Source organism: Heterodontus francisci, chromosome 10 (assembly GCF_036365525.1).
Source record: "Heterodontus francisci isolate sHetFra1 chromosome 10, sHetFra1.hap1, whole genome shotgun sequence".
Taxonomy (NCBI): domain Eukaryota; kingdom Metazoa; phylum Chordata; class Chondrichthyes; order Heterodontiformes; family Heterodontidae; genus Heterodontus; species Heterodontus francisci.
The window spans coordinates 42,619,160-42,645,864 of record NC_090380.1 but is presented as its reverse complement, the minus strand read 5'-3'; the positions used below and the strand labels follow the sequence as shown (position 1 = coordinate 42,645,864).

Genomic DNA, 26,705 nt, shown 5'->3' with positions numbered 1-26,705 from the left:
ATCTGCAACAGGTAATCAGTCAAAGAACGAAAGACAACACAGCCAGTTGTTATGATCTGGAATGCACTACCTGAAAGGACAGTGAAAGCAGATTCAATAATAATATTCAAAAGTGAATCGGATAAATAATTGAAGGGAGAAAATTTGCTGGGCTATGGGGAATGAGCAAGGTAGTGAGACTAATTGGATAGCTCTTTCAAAGTGCTAGCACAGGAACAATACATCGAATGGCCTTCTCTGCTGTATCATTCTATGAAATGGTCATATTGCTTTAAAAAGTATCTTCAGTAGGCCACAAAACTGTCTTTCAGTTACAAGTCAGTGAAAGAAAGAACTTGAATTTAGCATCTTTCACGATCTCAGGACATCCCAAAGTGCTTTGCAGCCAATCAAGTACTTTTTGAAACATGGTCACTATTATAATGTGGGGAAATGAGGCAGCCAATTTCCGCTCAGCAAGGCCCCAAAAATAGCAAAGATAAATTATCTCTTAACCTGCTGACACTGTTGCTTGAGGACTAAATATTGGCCAACACACCGGCAGTATCCTCCTGCTGTACTTCGGATTGTGAAATCGGATTTTTAAGTCCACCTGAAAGGGCTGATGGAGCTTCTGTTTAAGGTTTTATTTGAAAGAGTTGGTAATGTCTGGATACTTCCCGAAGAACTGAGTTATCTGTACCTCTGTTGCATAACTGTCTGTGGCCAGGTATAGTATTGCAATAGTAGATGGCTGCAAACAGGTCACCTGTCTTGTTCATTGGCTGGGAAATGCCATTTGGGGAGAGGGCACATCAAGAGAAGGGAAAGATCTGTAAGGTATTGGACCTTTGCATGCTTTTGTGGATTACCAACTGTCATTTTATAGAATTGAAAGGATGTGGAATTCACTTCCAGAGTTAATGGTTGAGGTAAAAAGTACATCAGTATTCAAAATTAAGTGATGAAGGAAAAAGGGTTGAAGGGATATGGAAGCAGGGTGAGTGAATATGATTAGAACTATTTGCTCATTGGAGAGTAAATGTTGCCATGGACTAATTAGACCAAATGGCCTGTTTCCATGTTGTAATTTTTGTGTATTTTTTTCCTGTATTTTGTAACGAAAGCTGCAGGGATTTTTCAAGTGTAGAAATTGGGGGAAAATTCAGTTGATTTCAAAATTGGACTCATTGCATTATAAATGCCTGTTGACAAAATTTCAGTTACTCTTATAATTGAAATATAGGCCGGAATTTTATGGTCCCCCCCAACGAGCGGGCTGGTGGCAGGGGATGCGTAAAATTAAGTGGGAGGTGGGTGGGTCGGTGAGGGCTGTTCCTGACCTCCCGCCACTACAATTTTACGTGGGGCAGCGGTGGCGAGAAACGGCCTGCCTGCCCCAGGACAATCAAAGCCCTTAAATGGCCAATTAACTGACACTTAAGGACCTCCTCCCGCTGCCGTGGGTATTTTGCTTTCGCCGACCAGATGGCAAAGGCCCCAAGAACCCCGCCTGACATAACCGTGGCCTTCTTGCAGACTGGGAGGTTGCCCTCCTGATTGGGCACCCTGTGCTCCATGGAGGGCCGCCCCCAAATCCCCAACTGCTCCCAACTCGCAACACTCCCCCCAACACCGCCCCCAACCTTTTTGCCTCGCCAGGGCCCGGCCGATTGCCCTGGCGAGGCCTTGAAAACTTGCCTGAGCTCCGGGGCCATCCTTCCTCTTGCCTCCGATGGCTGGGTCGCTCCCAGTGGCACTGCCGGCCTTGATAGGCTAGCAGCTCCATTAGGTGGAACTTCCTGTCTCAAGGAAGTGGAAGTCCCTCCCAAGACCAGTTAAGGGCCGGGGGAGCAAAAACTCCCGGCCTGGCCCCCCAGGCCCAGCAGAGGTGAGCTCGCCCTCGATATTTTGGCCGGTGGGTGGGGCCTCCCGCCCAGCGTAAAATTCCGGCTATAGTATAATAAAGAATAGATAACATATTCTTGAGCTGCTTTGTACTTCATCTGATATACAATACAGGAGGCTGCAATCACCAAGGGAGTTGTGTTTTTTTCCTCCGTAAGGGTGGTTAATTTATGGAATAAATTATAACTAATACTGCAAAGCCTGGATTTAGTGGACATCATTAAAAAAGAGGTTTCTGATTGAAGAAGTAATTGAAGTGTATAATCTTTGTATAGCCAAAGGTTATAATTACTCATTGTTCCCATGTCCCAGCAGGTTTGTCCCAGTTTTTTAATTTTTTCAAATCTTGGAAACTAACAAGCTAATAATGCTGCATGAGCCTTGGGCTGTAAATCCTAACAGTGTAGTTTGGTGTGCACAATTCACCTCACTTGTCCTGGCTACACATCATTCCTTTCTTTACTGTTCGCATGTCCTATTATCTGTATAAGCAAGCACAGTAATGATGATGCTGCAAGATTTGTTCAAAGTCAAAATGTCCTGTATATTGGGCACACCTTCTGTTTACTATTGGTTCCTCATCAGAGATAATGTAAGGAAGCACAGTCAATCTGATAGGTTAGTGGATTATTTTTATTCGTTCATGGATGTGGGTGTCGCAAGGCCAGCATTTATTACCCATCCCAGATTGCCCTCAAGAAGGTGGTGGTGAGCTGCCGCCTTGAACCGTGGCAGTTCATGTGGTGTAGGTACACCCAAAGTGCTGTTAGGTATGGGGTTCCAGGTTTCTGACCCAGTGATGATGAAGGAACGGTGATCTATTTCCAGGAAGTGTGTGAATTGGAGGGGAACCTGCAGGAGGTGAAGTTCCCATGCACTTGCTGGACTCGACTACTTTCCATGCCTTCAGTTGGTGTGTTTCTCCGCTCTAAGATTGCTTTATACAGATCTGTGCTGCATCTAGATTTTTTAATCCTTTTGGCAACTTTGACTGCTGCCTTAGCCTTTCCATTTGACTGGGAATAGTGTGGAGATGTGTATTGCTGAATTTCCCAATCGTTCGTGAAGCGTCTGAATTCTTCACTCGTGAACTAAGGGCCATTGTCACTCATCACAATGTCGTGAATGCCAAGACGACTGAAGTGTGCTTTCAGGCATTCTACGATATCGCTGTTAGTCATTGTCATCACCTGGTCGAACTTCCAGCAGTCTGAATAGTAGCTGATTGGAATGAGATAATCAGTTCCACTGAAAGTGAAGAGGTCAACTCTAAGCTTCGTCCATGGTCTGTCTGGGATGTCATCAGTCTTGAGGGGCTCTTTAGCTTGCTCAGCTTAATGTTCATTGCAAGCATTTCACTGACTGATGTGGTTCTTAATCTTATGGTTCATGTTTGGCCAGTAGAGCATGTTTCTTGCCTTCCTCAGGCTAGACCCGATTCCTTGATGGCTTGTGTGGACGCGTTTCAGCATCTCTTTTCTCATCTCTTTGGGGATGATTACCCTAGTCCCTTTGTACAAGATGCCATCTTGGGAAGTAACTTCATCTCTTTATGGCCAATATTCTTTTACAGCAACAGGTGTGTCCTTGATGGTTTCAGGCCATCCTTTCATCGCCCCTTCCTGTAGCACTTGAAGAGTTACATCTCATCGTGTAGTTTGCTTGATCTGAGCAAGACGCTTGTCTGTCAGATTCAGTCTCTGCTGGGTTGATGACTTCCAGAGCATGTTGTGCTGTTGCTTCTTGTTGAATCTGGAAGATTTCACACTCTGTATTAGCATCAGCAACTTCTTACAAAGAGAGTTCAGCTCTTGACAACATGTCGGCGATGTACAATAGCTTCCCTTGCTTGTAATTCACTTTCAAGTGATATCTCTGTAAATGAAGTCACATCCTTTGCAAACGCTTTGGAGTAGATAGAAGCAGTTTAAGAAAGATGCTTTGAAGTGGCTTGTGGTCAGACTTCTACCATCACTCTCTCTCTCAAACAGGAATTGGTTGAAATGCTCACAAGCAAAGACAATAGCCAGGCACTCTTTCTCGATCTGTGCATAGTGTCGTTCAGTTTGTGTTAACGCTTGGATGCAAGCGCAACTGGTTATCCTTTCTGCATGAAGGTTGTTCCAAGTCGTGTTTCACTGGCATCACAGTGCATGGTGACTTCCTCATTGATATTGTCGTACCTTAGCACTGCTGTTGTCATCACTAGTTGTTTGATGCGAGTGAAAGCTGCTGCTTGTTCTGTGCCCCAATACCCTGGAACGTCCTTTGCAGTGAGCTTGCATAGTGGTTCACACTCCGACGACAGATTGAACAAGAACTTGGCTAGGTAGTTCACAAATCCAACAAATCATTGAACTGCCTTCACACCTATTGGTTGCTGCATCTCTGCTACAGCTTGCACCTTATCAGGGTCAGGGCAAAGTCCTTTAGCAGTCAGTACCTGCCCTATGTACTTGATTTCAGTCATCTTCAGCTGTAACTTTTTCTTGTTCGGCTTCAAGTTCATCTGGCGAGTTTTCTCTCGCACTCTCACTAGATTCCGATCATGGTCTGCGAGGGTGTCATCCATCGTATCTCCACATCCATAGACTAGAAGATCATACACAATCACTTCCAGTCCTGCTGTTGGTGTTCTAAAGGACCATAGGCATCTCTCCCCATTAGAGAGAGACAGTTGATGTATAGCTTGAGGGTCACCACTCCTCAAGCCTTGGACAAGGCGAGGAGGCAGGCCTCCATGAACTATCACAGCCGGTACAGGGATTGAACTTGCGCTGTTGGCATCTTTCTACATCACATGCTAGCCATCTAGCCAACTGAGTTAACTGACTTCCCCCAATTCTGCTAGACGATTGACTATCTTGTGCTGTCTGCATTGCTACTGTTCTGGAGCAGTAGAAATGCCAAACAGCATGCATAACCATCTGTACCTCCCAAATTGCATCCAGGAAGTAGCCAGAAAACTGTTGCTTTCATCCAACTTCACTTGTCAGTATCCATCCTTAGCATCTAGGGTAATAAAGACCTTTGCCTTGGCAAATTGAGGCAGAATCTCTTCAATGGTTAGTATAGGGCAGTGAGATCTCTTCAAAGCTTTATTGAGGTCCTTTGGATATCAACACACTCTCAACTTCCCAGGTTTTTCCACTGCTACCCTGCTGCTAGGAGTTGTTACTTTCTTGATTAATCCCACCTTTTCAAGTCCCCTACCATGTCTTTCAGGCTGAACTTGAGGGCAACTGGAACGCTCCTCAGAAGATGTTGAGTTAGCCTCACACTCTCATCTACTTCGAGATGGTATTCACCAGGCAGGCATCTAAGATCTATGAAAACATATTTGTAATATGTTGGGATCTGTTCAGCAGTCAATGGCTGGTGTCATGCGAAAAACTACAAATCTCGTTCGTTACGTGGAGGATTACCAGTCAAAGCTTTTGACTTGTTTCAGCCGAGATGAGGGGAGTTTGCATAGTGTCCACTATCTGGAACTTAAGTTCTTTCTTTCCATTGCACTGGACTCTCAGCTTGGTTTGTCCTGTTGGGGTGAGCACTGTTTCTTCATTGGGCCTCAACTTTTCTTTCAAAGATTTCACATTCGGGTCACCATCTTGAGCAAATTCACACAAATCTGTGAAACTCATGGTGTTGCATGTAGAATCAGTCTGTATCAGACACCTCATATCAGCTTGATGCTCTTCTTCTACAGTCATCATTCCAGTTGTCACAAACCGCTTTCTACCTCAAGACTTGATGGTACCAAAATGTTCTAGAGTGTAAAGTGATTTGTCAGAATCATCGTCCGACATCTCTCCAGCAGCCATCTTTAGAGGCTTGCTTTTCTTCCCAGCAAAACACTTGCGTACAAAGTGGTTTAGCTTCTTGCAGTTGTAGCACTACTTTCCCCACGCTGGACATGTTTTTTCTTCTTGTGGTGTCCCCCACAGTACTTATGTCCAGTACTCTGACCTTGATCTTTCTGCTGGCCCTTCTGAAAGTTGTCCTTCCTTTTTATCATTGACTTGTGCTTGGAAGACTTGGACTGCTTCTCTTCCTGAACTCTAGTGTCAAGCACATAGCATTCATAAATGACATTAGACTGAAGGCACTGGATACTGTAAAGGCTATGGGCCCTGAAAACATTCCGACAATAGTACTGAAGACCTGTACTCCAGAACTTGCTGCACCCCTAGCCAAGCTGTTCCAGTACAGCTACAACACTGGCATCTACCCGGCAATGTGCAAAATTGCCCAGGTATGTCCTGTACACAAAAGCAGGACAAATTTAACCCTAATTATCGCCCCATCATTCCACTCTCGATCATCAGTAAAGTGATGGAAGGTGTTGCCAACAGTGCTATCAAGTGGCTGTTGCTTAGCAATAACCTTCTCACTGACGCTCAGTTTGGGTTCCGCCAGGGCCATTCAGCTGCTGACTTCACTACAGCCTTGGTTCAAACCTGGACAAGAGAGGTGAGGTGAGAGGCACTGACCTTGACATCAAGGCAGCATTTGATCGAGTATAGCATCAAGGAGCCCTAGCAAAACTGGAGTCAGTAGAAATCAGGGGGAAAACGCTCTGATGGTTGGAGTTGTACCTAACACAGCGGAAGATGTTGTGGTTGTTGGACGTCAATCATCTCAGCTCTAGGACATCACTGCAGGAGTTCCTCAGGGTAGTATCCTGTAGGCCCAACCATCTTCAGCTGCTTCATCCACAACCTGCCTTCAATTATAAGGTCAGAACTGGGGATGTTCACTGATGATTGCACAATGTTCAGCACTATTCGCGACTCCTCAGATACTGAAGCAGTCTGTGTAGAAATGCAGCAAGACCTGGACAATATTCAGGCTTGGGCTGATAAGTGGCAAGTAACATTCGCACCACACAAGTGCCAGGCAATGACCATCTCCAACAAGAGAGAATCTAACCATCTCCCCTTGGCGTTCAATGGCATTATGATTGCTGAATTCCCCCACCATCAACATCCTGGGGGTTACCATTGACCAGAAACAACTGGAGTAGCCATATAAAGACCGTGGCTACAAGAGCAGGTCAGAGGCTAGGAATTCTGCGGTGTGTAACTCACCTCCTGACTCCCCAAAGCCTGTTCTCCATCTACAAGGCACAAGTCAGGAGTCTGATGGAATACTCTCCACTTGCCTGGATGGGTGCAGCTCCAACGACACTCAAGAAGCTCAACACCATCCAGGACAAAGCAGTCCGCTTGATTGGCAGCCCATCCACAAACATTCAATCCCTACACAACTGACGCATAGTGGCCGCAGTGTGCACCATCTACAAGATGCAGAGCAGCAACGCACCAAGGCTCCTTAGACAGCACCTTCCAAGCCCATGACCTCTACCACCTAGAAGAACAAGGGCAGCAGATGCGTGGAAACACCACCACCTGCAAGTTCCCCTCCAAGCCACACACCATCCTGACTTGGAACTATATCGCCATTCCTTCACTGTTGCTGGGATAAAATCCTGGAACTCCCGTCCCAGCAGCACTGTGGGTGCACCTACCCCACATGGACTGCAGCGGTTCAAGAAGGTATCTCACCACCACCTTCTCATGGGCAGTTAGGGATGGGCAATAAATGCTGGCCTAGCCAGTGACGCCCACATCCTGATAAGAATGAATTAAAAAAAATTAATAGAGGCTTCAAAGTGGGACTTCAGGGCCTCCAGAATCTCACAAGTTTTGCTTTTCTTCTCCTCAGTGAGATGTAGGGTGCAATACAGCTTTTAACATTCCTTTCCCATTAATTATAAGACTTGCTACTCTTATCTGTTTGGGTTTGTTGTCCAACTCTGTGGCAACCTCATATTCTGCCATTGAGACGAAAAAAATTGCTAATTCCCTCTTAAATCTCTCTCCATGTCCATACGAGTAGGCATTGGAAAATTCAGAGCCTTACCTAGCTGTCGATGTTGTTGTCCAAAATTACAGACAGGAGTTTTTTTTTAAACTAAGACTTTCCCTGCTGGAACTGCACAGGGCTTAATTATTCTCTGATGTTTCGCACATCTGCTAGCTGTCTTGCAGCTCTCAAGTTCCGGCTACTCACTTCTGACACTATATTCCATGTGGTGCATAAAATGGTCACTGCCAAAAGCCTTTATTTACATTACGTGACATCTGATGTCGCATATGTATGGAAAGACAAAGTTTAGAAAAGTATTTAACCAAACACTGACAATTGCACAAAATGTATGGGCTGTAAATAATAGCCTTCGCAGTTGATTAACGAATTAACACTTTTCAAACCATTATTGTGTGCAAAAGCAAATGTTCTCCTTTCATACAACTGAAATGCTAGCTTCTTCAATGAGGATATTTGATATAACTTTGTGTGTTAACCCCTTAGATAGTGATTTTAAAAGTATGGACATATACGTTTAAAAATTTGACACAGGTTGAAGTCCTTTGTGATACAATATGTACTTATTTTTTTAAATAGTCGTTTGGTACTACAGAACTTGAGTATTGCTGAAAATAGAGACATGTTATTGAGGCTTTTCATCTTGCACTCATCAGGACAATCCACAAGAATACCAATGTAAGGGGAAACAACAACTTTATATTGTATGAGAAGAGAGTGCTGATTTGTTGGCAAGTAAACTCTGATTGGTAGAGGTGTTGCCATGGAGAATGCATCAGTTTATGGTGACTGACAGTTAACTGCCAAGCTTTATTTGAAATTTAAACCAGGCAGTTTGACTCTTGATTGGTCAGGCATTGCCCTGAGGAATGAGCCAGCGGATGGCTGTCACTTATTTTGTTTAATTGAAACAGGCGCAATGTTTGTATATGTTCTTTCTGTCTGCAAAGAACAGGGCTCTGTGTATGCATATATGTAGCTTCCAGTATGCGCAATTGCGCCACACTGCGAGCCCTACTGACAATCTTAAATTGGTTGTCAGCGTAATTCATAGCATACTGAGGATTATTTCGCAAATGTTCAATCATGGAATCATGTCTAATGTTGGGCAGTGTGTTTTGAGTTTTGCAAGCACGGGCTGGCTGGGTATGGCCTGTACCTTGCCCGTTGCGAACAGCGGAAGGGACATGTTGTTTGATAAGATCCGCCGGTCTTTAGGACGTACGACCTATATACCTAGCATCACACTGGCATTGAAATTCATCTATCACATTACTCATTAGTGTGATAGACAGGATGTCTTTTTGGCTTGACGGCAGCATACTGTTATTCGCCACTAACAGGATGCTGCCATCAAGCCAAAAAGAAGTCCTGCCTATCACACAAATGAGTAATGTCATATATGAATTTCAATGCCAGTGTGATATAGGTATACAGGCCGTATGTCCGAAAGACTGGCGGATCTTATCAAACAACATGTCCCTTCCGCTGTTCGCAACGGGCAAGGTACAGGCCATACCCAGCCAGCCCGTGCTTGCAAAACGCAGAACACAGTATCCAACATTAGATGTGAATCCGCGATTGGACTACAATTGCTAAATAATCTACAGTGTGCTAAGAATTACACTGACAACCAATTTAAGATTGTCAGTAGGACTCGCAGTGTGGCACATTTGTGTACTGCAAGCTACATATATGAATACACAGGGCCCTGTTCTTTGCAGACAGAAAGAACATGTACAAACAGTGCGCCTGTTTCTGCTAAACAAAATAAGTGACAGCCATTTGCCGGTTCATTCCTCAGGGCAATGCCTTGATCAATCAGTGAAGCTGCCTAGTTTAAATTTCAAACAAAGCTTAGCAGTTAACTGTCAGTCACCACAAACTGGTGCATTCTCCATGGCAACGCCTCCACCAATCAGAGTTTACTTGACGACCAATCAGCACTCTCTTCTCATATAATATAAAGTTGTTTTCCCTTACATTGGTATTCTTGCAGATTGTCCTGATGAGTGCAAGATGAAAAGCTTCAACAACATGTCTCTATTTTCAGCAATATTATTTTTTAAAAGTTGAGAACCCAAGGCAGTGTTCAGTCAGAGAGAGAGGGCTTCCAAAAGGCTATCAGTGTTTTAAAAGCCAGAGTCAGGTTAATCAGAAAGAGTCATGCTAGCACAACTTTAGAGTAAGTGATTTTCTGGTTTACGATCCATGTTTAGGGATCGAGCAAGCTGCATCATTGTTGTCAAGCAGTGTTCGGAAATGCATCAGTGTTAAAAATGTGTACTGTTTGTTCTTCTATCTTATTTAAATAAAACAACGTATTGGTTCAAACCCTTTGTCTCAAATTGGTAAGAGTGTTTAAATTGTTTATCCAGTCGAACATCAAAAGGAAAATTCATGTGATGGCATGTGCTGTATTCCAGTAACCAATGTATGCAAGTAAGTGTTTTCTGTTATGATTCCTGGGTTACACTATCATTCATCTTCAATATTGAACAAATAAAGGTGTATCTGGGATCATACAGAATGCAAGGTTCAGCTACATGAGTGACTGGTAATTATGAACTGGAGAAAACATGCTATATATATTGTCTCTTCATGCAGTAGATTGTTGTATTTAAGGTATTATAGGAGAAAATCAATTCACAAGGTCCATTTCCTCAAAATACATTAACTTTTTTTTAACTTTCTCTACAGCTCAATGCAAAGAAACTATTCTTCTCCCCTCCTCAATGTCTCTGTTAACAGCCTTAGGTGAAGCTTCTGCACTGATTCCATTGAAGCAGCTGATGAATCACAATCTGCCAGCTAAATTCATTGCTGGTCAGAAGACTAATTTACCTGATAAACTTCAGTCAGTTCTGAACACATTGGCTCCATTGCTGCTCTGCAAGCCTAGGCCAGTGCAAATTACAGCCTACCATATATTGCACAAGTAAGAAAATTAACATGTATGTAAAACTAAATATAGGAATTATAGGGTAGATGTTCATCTTTACCTCCTGTAATATAACAGGGCAGGTCACATACTCTGTAAAGAACCTCCTCAGTTTCATCCCATTAAACTCCGGTGGGTTCTATAAAGAGTGTGTGATCTGCCCTGCCAGATTACTACCCATGTGATTAAGGTGATAATCTACCTCTGTATATTTTTCTGTCAGTGTTTAACCTCAACACTACATCCAAAGAAGGAGTTTGCTGTAGTGCTGCAACAGTATACTTGATGGCACAAATTAAGGTTTCAGTTTCCTAACTAGATTGGAGTTAAATGTTTATAAGTATAAAAGAGCTTTAACATTCTGCCAGTGCATTCTCCAATTTGAGATTGTTCTTCTTGTTATACTACTCCCTGAGCAAGCAATCTGTTCCTCAACAACTGGGATATGCTCGAGTGGCACAGATTGATTCTTTTTGATTTTTTTCTCACACTGGGAAACAATTTTCTGCCACTCAATATCTACCCAGACAGTCCAGCTAGGATTGGGAACCCTGCTTGTGGGAATTGTGACATGTTCCACAAGTTTGTCATTTTTTTCTGTCAAGGGACAAGAAGTCACTAAATATTGCTGTGCTGATATCTGGTGCTGTTGAATAACTTCAGCTATTTTGTAGGCAGTTCATTTTTTTATGTTATACTATAATATGTTCAAAATTTGATATAGTTACATTCAGAGTTCTCACTAAAGTTATGGGTCCTAACTAAAGAGAAATAATTACAGGTGTGTAATGCAGCATTGTTAACTCTATGGTGTCACTGCTGAACTACTAGAAGTTTGTGCTCCCAGCATTACTGGCAGAAGGGCAGTAATAGTGCAGCCATGTATAAGTGCACAGTAAAATTATTGACACAAGTATGACATTTAATGACTCTAAAAAAAACCTGAGGTCTGCTGTATTCACATTTTTCAGTTTATTTAAATAGTGTTATTGAGTCTTGTAGTTCATCAAGGCAAAACCAATTGGTATGAAGCATTTTTTTTTTATTCGTAGTACCAGGTTTGCAGTTATCTCAGTATCAGCTTTGAAGCTAGTGGAATAATCTGGGCAGTTCCAAGAGGCAGGCTATTTTCAATTTAATTATTTATGATTGCTTATTTATTATTATTTGCCATCATTTTGATGCAGTGCTAAAGTCCTAACTGTCCTTTCAGGTAAAAGATCCCATGGCAATCTGAGAAGATGAATTTACTGAGCCAAATGCAGTAGAGTGAAATATCTGCCTGTCCTGGTACATCCTTGTCTTTTCCAGCTAGACAAATTACTACAAATAGTTAAATTAAAAGCAGTTTGCATTTCAAGTAATTCTGAAAATCCCCATAGTTTCAAAGCTGAGGCTTGGGCGCAACGTTGACCCAGTTATGTTAAATATGTGCTGCTTGGACTGAAGTGGAGAATTCACTGTCCATCCTTCTGTCTAACTGGCTGCTACAAGTTGTGGCTGAGGCTACACTGCCTCACCAACCAGTGATTTTTTTCCTTCCCTTTCCTCTGCCAGCAGCAGTGAAATCCGGAATTCACTATGGGAAATCTCTGAGGTGAAGTTGTGTTGTGTCCTACCATTCATGTATTGATAAACCACCAATGTCTGATGCCACAATGATAATGGCAACAATTTATTGATTTCACATTTTAAGTAAAGGAAATAAGCTAATATTTTATCAAAATTTGGATGTTTAAAAATATTTGCAATATTTATACCTTGTATATTTATGTTAAGCAGGGCAAACCCACTAATGTTAACTTCCAAACAGAAGATTGTTCTTTCTCCTTGCATTGCAAGTAGGATGATGCATTTTCAAGTTATACAAAGTCCCTGAGGATAAAGTAAGAAACACTGACCAATTTTGTTCTGATTTGTAACCATCAGGTTAATGTCAGAGCTGCCTGCCTTTGATAGTGAACATCTGAAGTCTTATGACGACAATGGGAATGATGAAGAATATACTTTGTAAGTAATGACCTAATTCTTTTCCTGAGATCTCTTTACAGAAGTAACTTTGACCTCCTGAATGCCTTTTATTTTTCTACATTCTACCAATAGATGAAGAAAGAGCTTAGACTCCCAGTACACCTGTGTATTAAACAGTTCCTGCTTATCTTAGCCTACCTTAGCCAGCGGAAAAGCCCCTGGGAAGGACAGCATTACCCCTGAAATAATCAAGAGTGCCAAGCCTGCTATACTCTCAGCACTACATGAACTGCTATGCATGTGCTGGGACGAGGGAGCAGTACCCCAGGACATGCGCGATGCCAACATCATCACCCTCTATAAAAACAAAGGTGACCGCGGTGACTGCAACAACTACCGTGGAATCTCCCTGCTCAGCATAGTGGGGAAAGTCTTTGCTCGAGTCGCTCTGAACAGGCTCCAGAAGCTGGCCGAGCGCGTCTACCCTGAGGCACAGTGTGGCTTTCGTGCAGAGAGATCGACTATTGACATGCTGTTCTCCCTTCGTCAGATACAGGAGAAATGCCGTGAACAACAGATGCCCCTCTACATTGCTTTCATTGATCTCACCAAAGCCTTTGACCTCGTCAGCAGACGTGGTCTCTTCAGACTACTAGAAAAGATCGGATGTCCACCAAAGCTACTAAGTATCATCACCTCATTCCATGACAATATGAAAGGCACAATTCAACATGGTGGCTCCTCATCAGAGCCCTTTCCTATCCTGAGTGGTGTGAAACAGGGCTGTGTTCTCGCACCCACACTTTTTGGGATTTTCTTCTCCCTGCTGCTTTCACATGCGTTCAAATCCTCTGAAGAAGGAATTTTCCTCCACACAAGATCAGGGGGCAGGTTGTTCAACCTTGCCCGTCTAAGAGCGAAGTCCAAAGTACGGAAAGTCCTCATCAGAGAACTCCTCTTTGCTGACGATGCTGCTTTAACATCTCACACTGAAGAATGCCTGCAGAGTCTCATCGACAGGTTTGCGTCTGCCTGCAATGAATTTGGCCTAACCATCAGCCTCAAGAAAACGAACATCATGGGGCAGGATGTCAGAAATGCTCCATCCATCAATATTGGCGACCATGCTCTGGAAGTGGTTCAAGAGTTCACCTACCTAGGCTCAACTATCACCAGTAACCTGTCTCTAGATGCAGAAATCAACAAGCGCATGGGTAAGGCTTCCACTGCTATGTCCAGACTGGCCAAGAGAGTGTGGGAAAATGGCGCATTGACACGGAACACAAAAGTCCGAGTGTATCAGGCCTGTGTCCTCAGTACCTTGCTCTACGGCAGCAAGGCCTGGACAACGTATGCCAGCCAAGAGCGACGTCTCAATTCATTCCATCTTCGCTGCCTTCGGAGAATACTTGGCATCAGGTGGCAGGACTGTATCTCCAACACAGAAGTCCTTGAAGCGGCCAACACCCCCAGCTTATACACACTACTGAGTCAGCGGCGCTTGAGATGGCTTGGCCATGTGAGCCGCATGGAAGATGGCAGGATCCCCAAAGACACATTGTACAGCGAGCTCGCCACTGGTATCAGACCCACCGGCCGTCCATGTCTCCGTTATAAAGACGTCTGCAAACGCGACATGAAATCGTGTGACATTGATCACAAGTCGTGGGAGTCAGTTGCCAGCATTCGCCAGAGCTGGCGGGCAGCCATAAAGACAGGGCTAAATTGTGGCGAGTCGAAGAGACTTAGTAGTTGGCAGGAAAAAAGACAGAGGCGCAAGGGGAGAGCCAACTGTGCAACAGCCCCAACAAACAAATTTCTCTGCAGCACCTGTGGAAGAGCCTGTCACTCCAGAATTGGCCTTTATAGCCACTCCAGGCGCTGCTTCACAAACCACTGACCACCTCCAGGCGCGCATCCATTGTCTCTCGAGATAAGGAGGCCCAAAAGAAGAAGACCTTAGAGTTACTTTGAATTACTGCAAATCCTAGTCATGCACACAACTGCTGTTTGGGTTTGTTTCTGTGCTGCAATGGAACCTACTTACAATATTTCTTCACTTAAAGAATTTTATATTGCCTTCATTTTTGAGCTCATTGGTGTCTATCACTGTTAAGGATTGCCACTGAATTTATGCTCGGAATAATCCAAAGAAACCCGCAAATTAACAGGATATTTTGGTTACTTGTTTGTGAACATTGCATTGATATACATCTCCCTTCCAAGTTTACTGGCTTTGCAAAGGCATATTAATCTGCTAATCAGTTAGTTGCAGACAATTTAGCTCAGCATATTCATTCTATAAATCAATGAAATATCAAGATATAAAACCTGTTGAATATATGACAATTAGAGCACAGGTCCATCGCTTTTAGTGGTGCTGTTTTATTTTCTTATTAAAGTTTTTAATCTGGAATTACTATTGAAATAGTCATAAATAACCAAGATAACAGATGAACCAATCAACAGTTTTGCTAAGGTTGTGGTTATACCAATCTTTTGTATATTATTTTAAGAGTTTCTTTTTGCCCTTCAGATCACCACCTGCAGCACTTATGTCAGTAATTGGTGTTCAGGAGGAAGATTTGGAGAATATTTTCTGTAGCACTCCAGTTGGACAGTACGCAGATATTGAGCCACTAAGTGAATCTTACTATTGCATTCTGGGATACTTGCTTGCATGGAAGCTGCTTCTCACATTTTTCAAAGCATCACCATCTGAGGTATATATGTGTGGATTGGAGTGGCTTTTAGTGCACGATGTGCTTAACATGTTTTATAAATGCATTATTATTGCCTATAATTACAAATCACAAACGCAAGTTCTGTAACAGAAAATTGACACTGCACAAACATTTTTATTTTTCAAAGTGATTCTTGACAACGCAGCCGGCGGGGACGTCATCCGACTGCGGCAACCTGTGCATATGCGCAAACGGGCTCCTGTTCTCTGCGCGTGCGCTGCGTTCCGCATTTCCAGGACCAGTTGGCGCATGCGCGAATGACGTCATCACCAAAGTTGCCAGGACTGGTACATGCATGCCCAGCTAATGTCATCGCATAACATGGGGGAGAGAGCAGGGTGTGGGGGAGAAGTGGGGAGAGAGCGGGGGGTGGGGCGATGGAGAGCCGGGTGTGGTGGAGAATTCCCCCCCTGACCGCCTGCTCTCTCCGGCCATTCCCACCCGCCCGCTCTCTCCGGCCATTCTCCCCGCCCCCCCGCCCGCTCTCTCCAGCCATTCTCCAGCCAGCCAATCTCTCCATTTTTAGTCCTGTCAGCTGCTTGAACATCGCTGACTGTGACGTTTTAGTTGAACAGGCTGCATTTGCGCATGTGCCGTGCAGCGCCACCGAGTGGCTGCATTGTCAACAAACGCAGCCGTTTTTTTTAAAACACAAAAAAATTGGAAACACACATCAGGTCAGTCAGCATCTGTAAAGAGAACAGTCAACGTTTTAGGATCATGTCTGGAAGGGTATGTGGCAAAAATGATTCTTCATAATTGTTGACCTGTGTTTTTACAGATTTTTCTATTTTTGTTTTCTTTTTGCTTTTTGTAATTTATGTTTAAGAACAAAGAACAGTACAGCACAGGAACAGGCCATACGGCCTGCGCCGATCTTGATGCCAGTCTAAACTAAAACCTTCTGCACTTCCGGGGACTGTATCCCTCTATTCCATCCTATTCATATATTTGTCAAGATGCCTCTTAAACGTCGCTATCGTACCTGCTTCCACCACCTCCCCCGGCAGCAAGTTCCAGGCACTCACCACCCTCTCTGTAAAGAACTTGCCTCGCACATCCCCTCTAAACTTTGCCTCTCGCACCTTAAACCTATGTCCCCTAGTAACTGACTCTTCCACCCTGGGAAAAAGCTTCTGACTATCCACTCTGTCCATGCCACTCATAACTTTGTAAACCTCTATCATGTCGCCCCTCCACCTCCGTCGTTCCAGTGCAAACAATCCGAGTTTATCCAGCCTCTCCTCATAGCTAATGCCCTCCAGACCAGGCAACATCCTGGTAAACCTCTTCTGTACCCTTTCCAAAGCCTCCATGTCCTTCTGGTAGTGTGGCGACCAGAATTGCACGCAATATTCTAAGTGTGGCCTAACTAAAGTTCTGTACAGCTGCAGCATGACTTGCCAATTTTTATACTCTATGCCCCGACCGATGAAGGTAAGCATGCCGTATGCCTTCTTGACTACCTTATCCACCTGCGTTGCCACTTTCAGTGACCTGTGGACCTGTACGCCCAGATCTCTCTGCCTGTCAATACTCCTAAGGGTTCTGCCATTTACTGTATACTTCCCACCTGCATTAGACCTTCCAAAATGCATTACCTCACATTTGTCCGGATTAAACTCCATCTACCATTTCTCCGCCCAAGTCTCCAACCGATCTATATCCTGCTGTATCCTCTGACAATCCTCATCACTATCCGCAACTCCACCAACCTTTGTGTCGTCTGCAAACTTACTAATCAGACCAGCTACATTTTCATCCAGATCATTTATATATAATACAAACAGCAAAGGGCCCAGCACTGATCCCTGCGGAACACCACTAGTCACAGCCCTCCATTCAGAAAAGCACCCTTCCACTGCTAACCTCTGTCTTCTATGACCGAGCCAGTTCTCTGTATCCATCTTGCCAGCTCACCTCTGATCCCGCGTGACTTCACCTTTTGTACCAGTCTGCCATGAGGGACCTTGTCAAAGGCTTTACTGAAGTCCATATGGACAACATCCACTGCCCTTCCTTCATCATTCATCTTCGTCACTTCCTCAAAAAACTCAATCAAGTTAGTGAGACATGACCTCCCCTTCACAAAACCATGCTGCCTCTCGCTACTAAGTTCGTTTGTTTTCAAATGGGAGTAAATCCTGTCCCAAAGAATCCTCTCTAATAATTTCCCTACCACTGACGTAATGCTCACCGGCCTATAATTTCCTAGATTATCCTTGCTACCCTTCTTAAACAAAGGAACAGCATTGGCTATTCTCCAGTCCTCTGGGACCTCACCTGTAGCCAATGAGGATACAAAGATTTCTGTCAAGGTCCCAGCAATTTCTTCCCTTTCCTCCCTCAGTATTCTGGGGTAGATCCCATCAGGCCCTGGGGACTTACCTACTTTAATGCTTTGCAAGACGCCCAACACCACCTCCTTTTTGATAACGACATGACCCAAACTATCTACACTCCCTTCCCGAGACTCATCATCCACCAAGTCCTTCTCTTTGGTGAATACTGATGCAAAGTACTCATTTAGTACCTCGCCCATTTCCTCTGGCTGCACACATAGATTCCCTCCTCTGTCCTTGAGTGGGCCCTTTCCCTGGTTACCCTCTTGCTCTTCATATACGTATAAAAAGCCTTGGGATTCTCCTTAATCCTGTTTGCCAATGACTTTTCATGACCCCTTTTAGCCCTCCTGACTCCTTGCTTAAGTTCCTTCCTACTGTCTTTATATTCCTCCAGGGCTTTGTCTGTTACCAGTCTTCTAGCCCTTACGAATGCTTCCTTTTTCTTTTTGACTAGGCTCACAATATCCCTCGTTATCCAAGGTTCCCGAAACTTGCCAAACTTCTCCTTCTTCCTCACAGGAACATGCCGGTCCTGGATTCTAATCAACTGATGTTTGAAAGACTTCCATATGTCAGATGTTGATTTAACAGCCGCCCCCAATCTAAATTCTTCAGTTCCTGCCTAATATTGTTATAATTAGCCTTCCCCCAATTTAGCACCTTCACCCGAGGACTACTCTTATCCTTATCCACAAGTACCTTAAAACTTACGGAATTATGGTCACTGTTCCCGAAATGCTCCCCTACTGAGACTTTGACCACTTGGCCGGGCACATTCCCCAATACCAGGTCCAGTACGGCCCCTTCCCTAGTTGGACTATCTACATATTGTTTCAAGAAGCTCTCCTGGATGCTCCTTACAAATTCTGCCCCATCCAAGCCCCTTGCACTAAGTGAGTCCCAGTCAATATAGAGGAAGTTAAAATCAACCACCACTGCAACCCTGTTACTTTTACATCTTTCCAAAATCTGTCACAATATCTGCTCCTCTACCTCCCGCTGGCTGTTGGGAGGCCTGTAGTAAACCCCAATATCGTGACTGCACCCTTCCTATTCCTGAGCTCCACCCATATTGCCTCGCTGCATGACCCTTCCGAGGTATCCTCCCGCAGTACAGCTGTGATATTCTCCTTAACCAGTAATGCAACTCCCCCACCCCTTTAACATCCCCCTCTATCCCGCCTGAAGCTTCTAAATCCCGGAACATTTAGCTGCCAATCCTGTCCTTCCCTCAACCAAGTCTCCGTAATAGCAACAACATCATAGTTCCAAGTACTAATCCAAGCTCTAAGTTCATCTGCCTTACCCGTTATACTTCTCGCATTGAAACAAATGCACTTCAGACCACCAATCCCACTGTGCTCAGCAACATCTTCCTGCCTGCTCTTCCTCTTAGTCTTACTGGCCTTATTTACTAGTTCCCCCTCATTTATTTCACCTGCTGTCCTACTGCTCTGGTTCGCACCCCCCTGCCACACTAGTTTACACCCACCCGAGTGACGCTAGCAAACCTCGCAGCCAGGATATTTGTGCCCCTCCAGTTTAGATGCAACCCATCCTTCTTGTACAGGTCCCACCTGTCCCTGAAGAGATCCCAATGATCCAGATATCTGAAACCCTCCCTCCTACACCAACTGTTCAGCTGCACTATCTTCCTATTTACTTTTGTACGCTCAAAGGAATTGGTCTGGAAAGAAATATGGTACCACACTTTAACACCAATGAAGTTTTAAAGGTGTTAGCCTGGGAATATGCTGATGTTAGTGCATTGAAATGTAAAATAATTGACATAGCTGAGGGCTTCCTGCCAGTAAATATAATACATAAGTATAAAATTGAAACTGTCCAAAAATGGAAGCATTGAAACAAATTACATCAAGGTGTCAGCCTTGACTCAGTGATCGCACACTTGCCATCGAGTCAGGAGGTTTTGGGTTCAAGTCTCACTCGAGCGACTTAAACACATAATCTAGTCTGACACAGTGCAATACCAAGAATGCGCTGCACAGTCACAAGTGCCATTTTTCAGAGAAGCCATTAAACTGAGGCCCTATCCAGTCCATCCACTTAGGTGGACACAAAAGATCAAGTGGCACTATTTGAAGATGAGGAGGGAAGTTCTCCTCGTGTGCTGGTCAATATTTATATCTCAACCAACATCACTAATCCATCAGATTATCACATTGCTGTTTGTGGAACCCTGCTGTGCTCAACTTGGCTACTGCATTTCCTACATTACAATAGTGATTACACTTGACAAATGTAAAGTTTTTTGGATGTCAAAGGTACAATAAATGCAAGTTTTTTCTTTAGTTACTGAGTAAGAAAGATGCATTAATTCCTGTCATGTCTAGAACTGATTTTAATGGGAGTCGAACTTTTTTCCTAATCTTTAACTTGAGGCTTGCCAATTCTTGTGCACTTGTTTTGTGATCACAAGTTTTAAAAAAAAAAGTACTACACTGTGTACACTTTTCAGTTTAACAGTTTGAATTATGTCTCCTCTATGTTCCATTAAAAAATTGCTTATTTCCAAGCCACTTCATAACTTGAGTTTTATGTTTAAAGCTTATCTTTCCCATTTTTCACTGAACCATCTTCAACAAACCACTCTTTTAACTTTTCTCTCTGAGAAATGCTGTTCATTGTAACACGTGTTGATCATGTTTTGTGAGTAGTATAATATTTATGAATCGCTGAAAAGGATCTCTGAAATGGCGGAACTGTTTAAAGTCATTTTATAATTTTAGGGTAAGTAGCATACTCCAGTGAAAAGAAATAAATTATGTACTACAATGGATAACTACTTACAAAATGGAAAATTTTACAAACTTGAAATGATTGTAACTACATTACCATTTTCATATGGCAAGATGATAAAAACAAAATAGCGCACAGCAGTTCTCTAAAATTTTCATAGGATGACTTTTTGTTCTTGTTTTCTAGCTGCGGGCTATATATGCAACATACCTTCGTAAGAGTAAATGCTTACACAAATTACTGCAACATCTCTTCAGACTCATGCCAGAAAATCCAACTATTCCTGGACAGACTGCTGATTCTACCAGTAAAGGACTACGGACGCTATTCAGTGAGAAACATGCCATCCTTCTCCACGGTATAAAAAGAAATGAAGATAGAAGAAATTTATTCTAGAATCACTTAAACCAGCACTGGCTGGCTCACTGACATTTTATAATTTTCCTAAAAGCTGGTGTTTGAATAAATATAGAGATCTGAGAAATTTAGTTTATTTAGGCTGTTGACAACATCTCAGGGCTCTGATGAAGTGCCCCTTTTCTTTTGCCCTTAGTTTATCATCACAGTCATTCCATTTTCTAATAACCATATGACACTGTGCAACAATTCTCGATCATCATCTGCCTTGACTCAAAGATTTATTAATATTCAGCTATTTCGGCCCTAAATTCCCCAATTTCCTCCAAAAGTTTTTCCACCTTTCTCCTTCAAGACACTCCCTAAAAGTTACCTTTTGACCAAACTTTTGGTCACCTGTCCTAGTGTTTCTTTGGTCTGATTACACACCTGTAAAGTACTTTGGGATGTTTTACTACACTAAAGGTGCTATATAAATGCAAATTGTTATATCCAATCAATCTGCACTGGACTTTGGTCCAGTGATCTCTGTAGTAATATGGCTGCACCAAAGTAGAGGATGTAACCATTTTAAACTTTATTCCAGAAATGCAATTAATAAAAGAATGATAAATCAGTGTACTTTTATATCAATTCTCATGGGCAACAATAAAATATTGAAAAATCAATTTCACTGATGTATAAATGGAACAGTGTGCTCACTGAAAAAAGAAAAGTTTTTTTCAATAATTAGAATTTTGACCTTTAATTCTCAACATAATTTTTAATCAATATCAAATTAATGTCATTTTTTTTGCTAGAGACAGAAGCCTTACACACAGAGGTTCCCAAAGTGGCTTGTGCTGTATACTATAGCGTATTGGAAGATTTGCCAGCCACAGTTCGACTTTGGTGGAATAGTCAAGACAAGCGTGTGTCCAGCACAGTGGATAAATACACCAGCAGATATGTCAGCAGCATTCTTTCTTCACAGGAAATTGCAGCCGTGCAAACCAGTACACAAACATTCAAGAGCATGGTGGTTAGTGATCATTTTTGATATATTCAGAATTCTGTGTGAAAACTTGTGTTCACAATACTTTTTACAAAAATAATGGGCACCTGCTCCTTTGGAGTTCAGTAAACAACACAATACTTACTTTGTAAAAGGCTGTGAATCCTTGCTTCCTTTCATTAGGTTAATTTCAGTTAATTGTAGAGGACAAACACTAGAGAAATTCTTGTGCTTGAACTGAATTTGGAAGGATCGTTCCATCTCTTTTTGGTTTATTTTTTAAAAATTCTTTCAAGGGATGTGAGCATCGCTGGCAAGACCAGCATTTGTTGCTATCCCTAATTGCCCTTGAGAAGGTGGTAGTGAGCTGTCGTCTTGAACCGCTGCAGTCCATATGATGTCGGTACACCTACAGTGCTGTTAGGAAGGGAGTACCTAAGAGTCATTACAGCACAGAAGGAGGCTATTCGGCCGATTGAGTCCATGCCTGTTCTGTAGAGCAATCCAATTAGTGCCATTCCCCCACTCTATCCTGTAGCCCTGCAGGTTTATTTCCCTCAAGTGCCCATCCAACTTCCTTTTGAAATCATTCATCATCTGCTTCCACCACCCTCAGGCAAAAAGTTCCAGGTCATTACCCACTCACTTCATAAAAAAGTTCTTCTTCACACCCTCCTGCCTCTCTTGCCCAAAACCTTAAACCTGTGTTTCCTAGTCCTTGTACCATCAGCTAATGGGAACAGCTTTTCTTTGTCTACCTTATCTAAATTGTCATAATCTTGTACACCTCTATCAAATCTCCCCTCATCTCCTCTGCTCCAAGGAGAACAACCTCAGCATCTCCAACCTAATCTTGTAGCAAAAATCTCTTATCCCAGGAACTATTCTGGTAAATCTCCTCTGCACCCTCTCAAGGATCCTCACTCACCTCCTTCCTAAAGTGTGGTGACTGAAACTGGACACAATACTATAGTTGTGACCTAACCAGAGCTTTATACAGGATAAGCATAACTTCCCTGTTTTTGAACTCAATACCTTTATTTATGAAGCCCAAGATCCCATATGCTTTGCTAACTACTGTCTCAATATGTCCTGCCTCCTTCAAGGAACTATGCACATGAATCCCCAGATCTCTCTGTCCCTGTGCACTCTTTAGAACTGTGCCTTTTAGTCTACATTGCCTCTCTCTATCCCTTCTGCCAAAATGCACCACCTCACACTCTGTGTATTAAATTCCATCTGCCACTTTTCTGCCCATTCTGCCTGCCGATCTATGTCCTGTTGCAGTCGATTTGTGTCATCCTCATTGTCTGCCACACCTTCAAGTTTAGTATCATTGGCAAACTTTGAAATTTTACTTAGTATTCAAATGTCTATATCTCTCTTTCTCTTCTCTTCTCTCTTTGGCCCGCTTGTCTCAGGAGACAATGGGTAAGCGCCTGGAGGTGGTCAGTGGTTTGTGGAGCAGCGCCTGGAGTGGCTATAAAGGCCAATACTAGAGTGACAGACTCTTCCTCAGGTGCTGCAGGTAAAATTGGTTGTCAGGGCTGTTTCGCAGTTGGCTCTCCCCTTGCGCTTCTGTCTTTTTTCCTGCCAACTGCTAAGTCTCTTCGACTCGCCACACTTTAGTCCCGCCTTTATGGCTGCCCGCCAGCTCTGGCGATCGCTGGCAACTGACTCCCACGACTTGTGATCAGTGTCACAGGACTTCATGTCGCGTTTGCAGACGTCTTTAAAGCGGAGACATGGACGGCCGGTGGGTCTGATATCAGTGGCGAGCTCGCTGTACAATGTGTCCTTGGGGATCCTGCCATCTTCCATTCGGCTCACATGGCCAAGCCATCTCAAGTGCCGCTGACTCAGTAGGGTGTATAAGCTGGGGATGTTGGCCGCTTCGAGCACTTCTGTGTTGGAGATACGGTCCTGCCACCTGATGCCAAGGATTCCCTGGAGGCAGCGAAGATGGAATGAATTGAGACGTCGCTCTTGGCTGACATACGTTGTCCAGGCCTTGCTGCCGTAGAGCAAGGTACTGAGGACACAGGCTTGATACACGCAGACTTTTGTGTTCCGTGTCAGTGCGCCATTTTCCCACACTCTCTTGGCCAGTCTGGACATAGCAGTGGAAGCCTTTTCCATGCGCTTGTTGATTTCTGCATCGAGAGACAGGTTACTGGTGATAGTTGAGCCTAGGTAGGTGAACTGTTGAACAACTTCCAGAGCGTGGTCGCCGATATTGATGGATGGAGCATTTCTGACATCCTGTCCCATGATGTTCGTTTTCTTGAGGCTGATGGTTAGGCCAAATTCGTTGCAGGCAGCCGCAAACCTGTTGATGAGATTCTGCAGACACTCTTCAGTGTGAGGTGTTAATGCAGCATCGTCAGCAAAGAGGAGTTCCCTGATGAGGACTTTCCGTACTTTGGTCTTCGTTCTTAGGCGGGCAAGGTTGGACAACCTGTCACCTGATCTTGCGTGGAGGAAAATTCTTCACAAATCCGTGCTGTCTATATCTATATATATATCCACAACTCACTGTTTTCTGTCCTTAATCCTATTTTTATCCAAGCTGACACTGTCCCGCCTATTCCAAGAGCCTCAATTTTTGTTATCCAGCCATTTATGTGGTACTTTGTCAAGTGCTTTCTTAAAATCCAGATAGACAATGTCCATTGCTATCCCTTCATCAACCTTCTCTGTTACTTCTTCAAAAAAATCAATGAGTCAAGCACGATCTGCCTTTCACAAATCCGTGCTGGCTCTCCTGAATTAACTGTTGATTTCTTTCCCCTGATTATCGTTTCTAAAATCTGATCTACCATTGCTGTTAAACTGACCAGCTTGTAGTTACTAGAAATGTCCTTACACCTTTTCTTGAATAAGGGTGTTACATTTGCTACCCTTCAATCCTCTGGCACCTCCCTCATATCTAGGGAAGATTGGAAGATTATGGCAAGCCTTTCTGCTATCTCCACTCCCACTTCCTTTAGCAACCTGGGATGCAAGCCATCTGGACCAGGCAACTTATCCACTCTAAGTATAGCCAGCCTTTCCAGTACATCCTTCCAACCACTTTTCGCTCCATCCATTACCTCTACCAATTTTGCTTCTACTAATATTTTGTCAGCATCCTCTTCCTCAGTAAATACTGATACAAAGTGCCGACTAAGTATTCTAGCCTTGCCCTGTGCCTCTGAGCATATATCACCCTCTTTGTCCCTAACAGGCATCAAGCACCACTTGCTACCTGCTTACTATTTACATGCTGATGGCAATTTTTTGGGCTCCCCTTTATGTTGACTGCCATTCTATTTTATATTCCCTCTTTGCTATTTCTTCACTTCCCCTCAACTTATTGCATTTGGCTTGATTCTCGCTTGAAGAATTCACCTGACATGCATCATCCTCTTTTTTTGTTTTCATCATATTCTCTATCTCCCTTGTCATCCAAGGAGCCTTGGCTTTGGTTCCCTTGCCTTTCGCTCTTGTTGGAATGTACCTTTCCAGGATTTTAACCCAGCAACAGAGAAGGAACAGTGATATAGTTCCAAGTCAGGATTGTGTGTGGCTTGGAGGGGAACTTGTAGGTGGTGGTGTTCCTAAGCATCTGCTATCCTTGTCCTTGTCCTTCTAGGTGGTAGAGGTTGCAGTGTGGAAGGTACTGTTGAAGGAGTTTTGGCAAGTTTCTGCAGTGCATTTTGTAGATGGTACACTGCTGCTACTGTGCGCTGGTATTCTGTGGGGTGCCAATCAAGTGGGCTGATTTATTCTGGTTGGTGTCAAGCTTCTTGAATATTGTTGGAGCTGCAGTCATCCAGGAAAGTGGATGGTATTCCATCACACTCCTGACTTGTGCCTTGTAGATGGTGGACAGGCTTTGTGGAGTCAGGAGGTGAGTTACTCACCACAGAATTCCCAGCCTCTGATCTGCTCTTGTTGCCACGATATTTATGTGGCTGGTCCAGTTAAGTTTCTGATCAATGGAAACCCGCAGGATGTTGATGGTGGGAGATTCAGCAATGGTACTGCTGTTGAGCGTCAAGAGGAGATGGTTTGATTCTGTCTTGTTAGAGATGGTCATAGCCTGGCACTTGTGTGACATGAATGTTACTTGCCACTTATCAACCCAAGCCTGAATGTTGTCTAGATCTTGCTGATTGCAGTCACGGACTGTTTCAGTATCTGAGGAGTCTCGAATAGAACTGAACACTGTGCAATCATCAGCGAATACCCCCACTTCTGATCTTATGGAGGAAGGGTCATTGGATGAAGCAACTGAAGATGGTTGAGTCTAGGCCACTACCCTGAGGAATTCCTGCAGCGGTCCTGGGCTGAGAAGATTGGCCTCCAACAACCACAACTTTCTTCCTTTGTGCTAGGTTATGACTCCAACCAGTGGAGAGTTTTCCCCCAATTTCCATTGACTTCAGTTTTGCTAGGGCTCCTTTTTGCCACACTCAGTCAAATGCTGCCTTGATATCAAGGGCAATCACTCTCAATTCGCCTCTGGAATTCAGCTCTTTTGTCCATGTTTGGTCCAAGGCTGTAATGAGGTCTGGAGCTGAGTGGCCCTGGTGGATCCCAAACCGAGCATCATTGAGCAGAGTGTTGCTGAATCAGTGCCACATGATAGCATTGTTGACGACACCTTCTATCACTTTGCTGATGATTGAGAGGAGACTGATGGAGCTGTAATTGGCCGGATTGGATTTGTTCTACTTTTTTTTTGTGGACAGGACATACTGGAATTTTCCACTTTGTCAGGTAGATACCAGTGTTGTAGCTGTACTGGAACAGCTTGGCTAAGGGCGCAGCTA

The 26,705-nt window shown here is 43.6% G+C and overlaps 1 protein-coding gene across 5 annotated transcripts in view; it reads left to right on the top strand.

Annotated features, from left to right (window-relative positions):
- Positions 1-26,705, top strand: part of ltn1 (listerin E3 ubiquitin protein ligase 1) — a 169,624-nt gene that overhangs the window by 128,695 nt on the left and 14,224 nt on the right. For 3 of the 5 annotated variants that reach the window (XM_068040504.1, XM_068040501.1, XM_068040505.1), the window contains 5 exons: positions 10,477-10,714; positions 12,647-12,727; positions 15,225-15,411; positions 20,724-20,895; positions 21,695-21,915. In XM_068040504.1, the coding sequence (XP_067896605.1) occupies positions 10,477-10,714; positions 12,647-12,727; positions 15,225-15,411; positions 20,724-20,895; positions 21,695-21,915 (899 nt within the window). The remainder of the gene's footprint in view (positions 1-10,476; positions 10,715-12,646; positions 12,728-15,224; positions 15,412-20,723; positions 20,896-21,694; positions 21,916-26,705) is intronic. The other 2 variants (XM_068040503.1, XM_068040502.1) reach the window with 2 other exon arrangements.